Raw genomic sequence first — 8,657 nt, 5'->3', positions numbered from 1 at the left:
CCAATTGCAGCCCATCCGCCTCACATACTGCATTCTGCAATTGTATGCAGATCCTGGGTTCCGAGAAGTTTGGATTTGATGATGATCGCAATGAAAGATAAAATTTATTCAATAAAGAAAATTCAAGGCTTTTGTGGGTTTGTCTGTGGGGTTGTGGTCCTCTGCAAGAGTTTTCACCCAGGAAGCTAACCCCCCCAAAAGCTTCCTTAGCATGCATGCTTTGTTTGGTAAGCCAGAAAACATGGGCTTCGTGCAGATCCATAAAAGAAAAATGACAGACAGCACACCGCCCCGTAAGCGCCGAGGCCACAACACAACGTTAAGCATTTGAAACATCGGCGCGCCTCCCCAACCACCAAACAAATATAACACCCCCGCTCTGGGGCATCAGTCAAAATTCCACCAGATAGGCCGAAGTTTCCTCCTCTGGGAGGGCAATCTCCGCCTCCGTGGCCTGCTGCTTCGTCAAAACCTTCAGCTTTTTATTGAAAGACAATTTTAATTTAATGGAAAAGTACGCCGGTCGGGACTCGAACCCGAGACCTTCGCCGTGTTAAAGCGACGTCATAACCACCTAGACCACCAGCGCTTGTTTAAACAAAGAAAATAAGACCTTGTTTATTCATACACCAAAACAGTTTTCGAGGTTTGGATATGTATGTAGATAAAATTATCGGAACGGTACCGACCTTCTGTAGCTCAATTGGTAGAGCATGTGACTGTAGAGATTAGCAGGTATCACAGGGTCGCTGGTTCGATTCCGGCCGGAAGGATAGATTTTTTTCAGTAATTTTTTTTTCATCCCAACCACTTTAATTAGCTAACTTGAAATTCAATGCAGTTCAAAGTAATAATAATAACACTCTTTCCTTCATTCTTCTCCAATTTTATTCTGTTAGAAAAACAATTTAGTCTCATTTTTCGCGTCCGAATCGTTAAACATGATTCGGATCATGTGAAAAAGTGCGATCAGTGAGGCTCGAACTCACGACCTTGGGATTATGAAACCCACGCGCTGCCGACTGCGCCATGCTCGCTTCGTCGCTGAGGATTTTTCCAATAAATGTAGGAGCTTTATCCGACCGTAAAAGATTGGAAGGACACATTGATGAATTGATCAAATGCAGGCTTTGATCAGTAGAGAAAAAAAACAAATTGCCTTGAGTGAAATATTTGTTTCTTTACTAGCAAATGATTTTAAAACAAAGTTTCTGAGTCTAAAATTTGTTTCGGCTTTTGGCAAAGATAAACTTATTCATATTTTCTTTGTAACGGGAACCTAGAAGCAATACACCTCTAGTTGAAACAAAGGCGAGGTGTCCACATTAAGCACACAGGGGCGCTGATAAACTCGTTCCGGTGGGAGCTTTTGTTTCACAATCCTCCTTGGTTTTTGGCCAAAAAATAAACCTTCATTTTTCTCTAACTTTTTTTTATCCTTGAAAGCAATCCCCCCCAAAACTTTATATTTTTGATTGGTCCAGTTCAAAAAAATTCCGATGCCGGGGATCGAACCCGGATCTAGCGGGTGAGAGCCGCTTGTTCTAGCCATTATACCACACCGGACATGCAACGATCATAATCATTACATTTAAAGGATTATTTTGTATGCTATCCTTATCCTTCAATCCCATTCTCCTCTCGGACTTTCTTTTCACATCGAGCCACCACAACCACGACCAACAAGACTACTCATCAAACAGTATCCATCCTTCCTTTCAATCATCCCCAACACCGCCTGTGTTCTCTGTGTGTGCACCGGGCCGCTGCGGGAATACACGCACGCACATACTCGCGTCGTAAAGACAGGATTCTTTTTTTAAATCTGTGAATAGGCATTAGCGTCTTAGCAGCAGCTGGATTTGCTGTTCCTCCTCTTCAGAAAGCTGAATCTTCTCCTTACTGACACTCTTGCCAAGCGCCGAGAGATTTTCACGCGCGCCCTGGTGATGAATCATGAATATGCCCAGCGTGTCCAGCACCGCTCTACAGCATTCGGCCGAAACACTTTGCTGCATCTGTAACCGAACCGACTGCTCCGCAATTGCCTTTACAAGCGGAACATGCCGCCAATTTGCGTCGTTCAGAACACTACAAAGCTTCCCAATGGCTTCTCCAGTGAGTTCCTCTGACCTTTCCGCAATCCAATCTGCCAACTGCGCCGCTCGAGCGTCACTCTCCACCTCGTGGTTCATCTGCCAGAGTGAGGCAAGTACATTCACGACTTTGTTAACGTCATCCAACTCCGCCATTTTCTCAATAATACCGTCAAGCATCCGCATTGCGAGCATTTCGTGCTCGATACCTAGTGAACCAAATGAAGCAAGCAGGGCACACTGGGATTCAAGCGGGAATTCACCCGCTTTTTCCGCAGCTCTGCTACCAAGTTCGTGGTACAATTGATCATTCAAGAGCATCACACGACTGAAACCTCGGATGGTCAAGAGTAAATCTGCGGCCTGGAGACTGTTAGACTGCTCCAAAATCCGACGCGAAAAGCTATCAAAAAGTTTCCTGTCCAAGTACTTTGAGCGGCCAAAAGCGCTAACAGCAAGGCTGATTGCTTCCTGGTCAATGGAATATAAAATGGGACGCAACGCAAGCCGCGTTCCAAATACGTTATACAGACTTCGTTTTGTACAATGCATGCGTGAAAGGCCGTAAAGCAAACGAGCAATGTCCTTTCCACTCCAAAACTCATGCGAGTGATCCACCACGTAGTCGGAGCATTTCTCCGCTACAAGCTGATGGGAGAGCCGCTGTCCAACTCCAGTGACCTCACCAAGTCCAAAGGCCACATCAGCAATCTCTTTCGTGGTGAGGAGGCTTAACCTACGGGGGAAATCGTCCATTATCCCGTTTGCCAGTGACTCTGGAGCAGAATACAAATGCAAAGTGCGGCACAACGCGGTGTACACCTCAGACGTAAGCGCCCCTATCCACTCCAGCAGGTAATCTGTGACGTTCTCGCTAATCATGTCCACCGCATCGCAGTATCGGCAGTGTGCTATCACCGCCAAACCAACCACAACCGGCGGCAGTGCTCGACGGAGTGACAAACGGCTCGCAACGGCATCAGTTAGTTCACCCACTAGGCCTTTTTCTGGTGTGTTTTTAGCCCATGCGAGCAGTTTTGCAAGGTCACCAACAGATTCGTCGGATAATCTCTGCATGTCGCCGCGGACCTTCTCTAGAATCGCCTGAGCAGTGGCATCCCGTCTGCATCTCTGGCAAAGCAAGCCTGCCGCAGGTAGGGCTTCCACTGGAGTTTCGCTAATACGCTGCTCCACGGTACGAAGCAGGAGACACGCAATAGCCTCAAATTCCGGGGCGTCAAAGGCCGCCTGCAAGGTGGCGAAAGTTGCAACTTGCCGTGCCTCGATACCAGACACCTCTACACCTCCCTCCATCTTGGACGCTATTGACTGCACCAATCCACGAAAAATGGGTTCCAATATGTCAAGGAGCGACTCATGCACATAGCCACGACAACACAGCATATCGAAGAGCACTAGTGCGTCGTCAGACGTGAGATCCTTCCGCGCACACGCATTCAAGCAAACGAACTGCACCACCTCGTTGTTTGTGTCCATGGCACACGACGCCTTTGCCACATGGCACATAAACGGAATCGAACAAGATCCCCGCAAAACGGAGAGCAGCCGTGTGATGACAGCTTCCTCCAAGCTGGCATGACTCTCATGGAGCACTGCTTTATCGTCCTCGAGAGTGCCACGTGGTGGGGGCAACGCCCAAGCTCTGCATAACTGCAAGAGCGCATCCAAAGATGCCTCCTGCACACCCTTCGCAACGAACCCACGCACAACAGCCGAAGTATGCATCAGTAAAGCTCCTGAATGGTCACGTCGCACTGCCCGGACGAAGGCGGCGACACCCTGCGGAGAGAGAGCATTCAGTTGTGTGGAAAGTTGCACAATAATGCCCTCAGGTACCTCCCCCTTCTCAGCAAAGATGCAAGCGGCCTGTGCTGCAATATCTACCGGAGACGTGCCGTCTTGTTCTTCCATCAGCTCAAACATCCATTCCTCCGGAACCTTTCGACCCATCAGCACCCTATCGTACGCCTGTGTTGTTCGGAAAGTTTTCGCTAAGGAAGAGGCAGTGCTGCTATTGTCAATATGCATCTTGCCATCATTGCCGTTTTCGTGTGCATCGTCAGACAGAGTAGGTAGAGGACGGAGTGCCTCGCAAACCTTGGGGAAGAGGTTAACGGAAGTTAGAAGAGTCTTTTGAATCTCGTCTAGTTGTGCCTTGCTTGCAGTAGGTATAATTGACAGCATGATGTTTTCAATCTTGTCGTGCAAGACGGGATCCCGCACTGCAAAGTGTGCATAGAGTTCCAAGGCCTGTATCACATCCGTTGGAGTCCATGCCTTGCGGCTTCGCACCTGCTGTGAGATCCACCTTCGTGCACGTGGCGCGGTCCAGCCACTCTCCCCTTCTTCATCTTCATCTCCCTCCATCGCTTCCTTGTTTTTTCCGTGTGGCGCCGTATTAATCAGTGGCAGCTCATGGGCGCTGTTGATGCACTTGCGCTGTTCATCTGTCGCCCGCTTCCGCAGTTCATCCAGAACTTCATAAATCTCCGCCGCGGGGAGGTGGGTCTGGATGAGCCGCATGAAAGACTCCAGTACGCTCGGTGAATCATTCTTCTGAAGCAGCTGTGCTGCAGAGATTAGAATCACCGGTATCGTCTCGTTGGAGTACGCTGCCACCCCATCTGTGTATCGGACAACCGCTGCCACGTGACCTATACGCACCGGGCTGCTATTCATCATTGCTACATACAACTCGCTGATGAGTGCGTCGGCAAGATCGGCGCGCGTGCAGAAGAGCGCCGCAGCGCCGTCCGACAGCATTCCCAACTCAGTGGGGGTGCATAAGTGACTAATGCGCTGCGCACGCATTGCGATTGTTTCCAAGTGAATATCTATTAGATCTTCCTGGCGCAGACGCAGGCGGGCGACGGCGGCCATCGACAGGCATAACTCTTCCTTCGTAAGTCGCGTGGCCACGAGGGGTGAGACGAACCGGCGAAGCAAACCACGCAGTCGCCCACTCATTCCAAACAAAGAAGAATTCCCTTGTTACTACTGTTATTATGTAAAAAAAAAAAAGATTTAGACCCCTCTCAAAAAAAAAAAAAAACTGACGAAAAGGCGATGCAATACATTCAGTTCAATCACGGATTTTACGACTCTCACCCCCATTTCAATCGCAGCTATCTGAGTAAAACTTGTATTGTTTTAAAATGTTGCTTACACTACGTCGATGCAGAGTCGACTGAATGCTCGTTTACTCGTTGTCGCTGCCAGCGTTTGTTTTGCTGTTCTCCTCCCCCACCCGAGGCTTCTTGCGTAAAGGTTCCGCTTCCTCCTTCGCTCCTTCCACCTCGTGCCCAGCCTCTTCCGCCAGTTGCCCTCCGCCGTTCTCAGGCTCCTTCATCAGCCCAATCAGTGAAAAAACGAGAGTTGTCCGAAGCACATCGCCGCGCTGCCGCACTTCAATCCCCACCTGAACCTTATCGAGTAGGTTTGGCACGCACTTCAGTTGCTCCTTCGGGATCTTACTCTCCTGCCCGTACTTTGGAACGAGTACAAACACATGCGTCTCGGAGAGCTTCACAACGTAGCCGTCCTCGGGTGGTATGCTCTGGTTGGCGAAGTTTCGCAGGTAGAATCCAGTGAAGAGATTCTGCGAGTCGCGCCCTGCCCGCTGTGCCTGCTCGTGGCGGTAGTTGATGTTTGCCGCAAGCGCCTCCATCTTGGAGGCGTCCATGTGAGTCTCACTGACCTCCATGATACCGAGCGCCGCAGCGAGCTGCCTGTGTACAATCACGTCCGCGTAGCGGCGAATAGGTGAGGTGAAGTGCGTGTAGATTGGCATGGCGAGACCGAAGTGTTGAAACTCATCCTGTGAAACCTCGCTACTGGAGAAGTACTGTGCCTGCCGCAGACACCGTGTAACGAGAATGCGGATGAGGTTATTAAAGTACGCATCATCATTGTCAACGCAGAGACTGAGCGAGTTGTTCAACGCCAGCGACGATGCATCGTCGAGGCGCACTCCAATCTTGCGCTGGAGTGCCTCATTCAGCGCGTCAAAGGCATTCTCTGCAGGGGCCTGGTGCCGGCGAAGCAGTGTCCACCGTGGGTAACTTGCGTACACCTTGCGTGCTGCCGCGGCGTTGGCGAAGAGCATCCACTCCTCAATCATGGAGTTCGCCTCGAATGTCTGGTACGCCTGCATGTCGGTGGGATTGACATGGTCGTTGTCCACCTTGAACTTAAACTCCTGTGAGGCGAGGAAGAGCGCACCGTCCTTCTCCCGCACCGCCTTGAAGTGTCGACTGAGGCGCATCAAGTGGCGCAGCGACACCGCAATCTCACTGGTGTCATCAGGGTCGTCAATCATGCGCTGCGCATCACCGTAGTAGAGTGCAGCACGGGAGCGAATCACCGTTTTGCCAAAATAGTCCCGCACCACGTTGAGGTTCTCATCGAATTCCCACATGATGGTGAAGGCGTAGCGGTCCTCGTTGGCCACAATAGAGCAGAGATTCTCTGTGAGCAGCTGCGGCAGCATGTTGATGCGCCTATCGACAAGGTACACACTTGTGCTGCGTTTTGCCGCCTCCTCATCCATCGCGGCATGCTCATGGAGGAAGTGTGTGACATCGGCAATGTGAACACCAACCTCGAGGTGGTTGCCGTTCACAACACGGCAATGCAGCGCGTCGTCAATGTCGCGGCAGCCAAGCGGATCCACGCTCACAACGCACAGATCTCGCAGATCCAACCGGCGCTGCAGCTCCTCCTCTGACACACTCCACTCTCCCTTCGGCAAGCAGTCATACACCGCATCACTGAAGTCGTAATGCGGAATGTCGTTCTCAAGCAGGATCACCTTTGCCTCGGTGTCCTTGTCACCAATAGTGCCAAGTACCTCCACGTAGTGACCCACAGGGAAGCTGCTGTACTCCTGCCAGTCGTCGATGATGACACTCAGCCGCTTGTCCTTGAGGTCACCCACATGCTTCGTGGAGATGCGGATACGCGGAATACGGTTATCTTTAGGCTGGAACAACACACTGACAACACCCACCGCAGACCCTGGCGATGCGGCGAGCCGCTTAAGTTCCTCAACATCAATGCTGCCACAGAATGGACGGCGCTGCATGCTGAGGATGCTAACAACTCGCCCCACCGGTGCGTAGCCGGACTCCAGCGCTGCCGCTTCTGTCATACGGCTGTCATCGAGCGGCGGCGCGTTTTTGGGGCCACGCCATGATGAAATAGGCAGCAACTCAACTGCCACAATATCATCGTGAATTGCGCGGTTGAGGTTGACACGCCCAGGAAGAAGCACGCGCTCAAAGCGGTGATTCTCCCATTTTCCACGAATCTCACCAAAGAAACAGTTTGCCTCACTAACGCGCAACTTGCCACGAAGGTAGGTGCCAGCTTGGATGCCCATCTCCACCACACCCAGGGCCAGATGGGGAGTGAAGAGGCTGCCCGTTGTGGGCGACTCTTTCATGCCAGCCGGCTGCTCGTACTGTATCTTCTCCAGCAGGTCAGAGCCGGCGGTGACGGTCTGCTCAAGAAAGTGACGCAGTGTGACGCATGCAAGATTCAGCGTGACTTCCTCCTCCGTCGTGCTGGTCGTGAGCGCCTGTCGCAGCAACTTGTCATGCGACACAAGAAGCACGGATGGTGCCGCCGTCGGAAAGGCAAGGGCCAGGTGCTGAGCGTACCAGCGAGCCGCGACACGAATGCAGCGGTCGTTGAAGTCATTTGGACTCTCGTCTCGCTCCACCATGCAGTGCGTTTGCTCGTATCGATCATTAGAGAAGACATAACATTGCTTTCGCTCATCACCCAGAAGGCGTTGCAGCCGTAGGTAGATGGCCTTGTTGCGGTTCTGCACTTCTGACACAACAGTCGATAGGAACAAGATGTTTTGCACCCGTGAATCCTCGAGGGCGTTCATGTTGTGCAGCACAATGTTAGTATCGGGAATCATGATGGGCGCGGTGGGGGCGATACACGCCCCACGCCCGCTGCAGACGGCCGCTGTGCAGAGCGTGCAGCCGAGAGTGCCACATCCAATGTCATTGCGTGTGACGCCGCTGTTGCGCTTCGCCGCGTTCCCTCGAACCTGGTGGACTGCGGACCGCTTCTTTGCGAACATTCCCTACCTGGATTCCACTCGCTATGCTCTGGCGTATGTATGTGTGTTTAAAAGCAATACAGGAAAAAAAAACACATCGGCAACAAAAATAACATCTGGCACCACAGGGCCACTCATATTGTTTCCAGCTGCAGCACCAGGCACAGACATACGAAAAACAAACAAACAAACAAACAACAACAACAACATTTTCCTCCCACCACACTAAACCTCCCCGCACTGCAGCCAGTTCCTCCACTTCGCTGCGAGAGCGCCGCAGTACTCCGCGCAATCGTCGACGGCCGTCAACTCCTCGTCGCTCACGCACCCGCTCACATCGTTCCAGCCGCATGCGACGGCAAGCACCTCGTCGGCGCCTAGTAGCTCTGTTGCATGCGGGAAGAGCGGTGCGGGAACGGTCGACACCGCGAGGCCGCCGACGCCGACTCCTGCTGCCCTCACAA

General features: G+C 51.9%; 2 protein-coding genes and 3 non-coding genes across 5 annotated transcripts; all 5 read right to left on the bottom strand.

Moving 5' to 3' along the window:
* Positions 1 to 515: 515 nt before the first annotated feature.
* Positions 516 to 589, bottom strand: DQ04_tRNA034 (the record flags this gene model as incomplete). The annotated part of the gene is made up of 1 exon: positions 516 to 589. It is a non-coding gene; the product is annotated as a tRNA-Val (tRNA).
* A 375-nt stretch (positions 590 to 964) lies between these two features.
* Positions 965 to 1,037, bottom strand: DQ04_tRNA032 (the record flags this gene model as incomplete). The annotated part of the gene is made up of 1 exon: positions 965 to 1,037. It is a non-coding gene; the product is annotated as a tRNA-Met (tRNA).
* A 457-nt stretch (positions 1,038 to 1,494) lies between these two features.
* On the bottom strand, positions 1,495 to 1,566 carry DQ04_tRNA035 (the record flags this gene model as incomplete). Its single annotated transcript has 1 exon — positions 1,495 to 1,566. It is a non-coding gene; the product is annotated as a tRNA-Glu (tRNA).
* Positions 1,567 to 1,838: 272 nt separating this feature from the next.
* On the bottom strand, positions 1,839 to 5,084 carry DQ04_06761010 (hypothetical protein; the record flags this gene model as incomplete). Its single annotated transcript, XM_009314862.1, has 1 exon — positions 1,839 to 5,084. One exon carries the CDS (start codon positions 5,082 to 5,084, stop codon positions 1,839 to 1,841), a length of 3,246 nt encoding a protein of 1,081 aa, XP_009313137.1.
* A 232-nt stretch (positions 5,085 to 5,316) lies between these two features.
* DQ04_06761000 (putative mitochondrial exoribonuclease DSS-1) lies at positions 5,317 to 8,214 on the bottom strand (the record flags this gene model as incomplete). The annotated part of the gene is made up of 1 exon (XM_009314861.1): positions 5,317 to 8,214. One exon carries the CDS (start codon positions 8,212 to 8,214, stop codon positions 5,317 to 5,319), a length of 2,898 nt encoding a protein of 965 aa, XP_009313136.1.
* Positions 8,215 to 8,657: the final 443 nt, after the last annotated feature.

The sequence above is a fragment of the Trypanosoma grayi genome (assembly GCF_000691245.1).
Source record: "Trypanosoma grayi strain ANR4 Tgr_676_V1, whole genome shotgun sequence".
NCBI lineage: Eukaryota > Euglenozoa > Kinetoplastea > Trypanosomatida > Trypanosomatidae > Trypanosoma > Trypanosoma grayi.
This window is presented reverse-complemented; position numbering and strand designations above follow the sequence as displayed.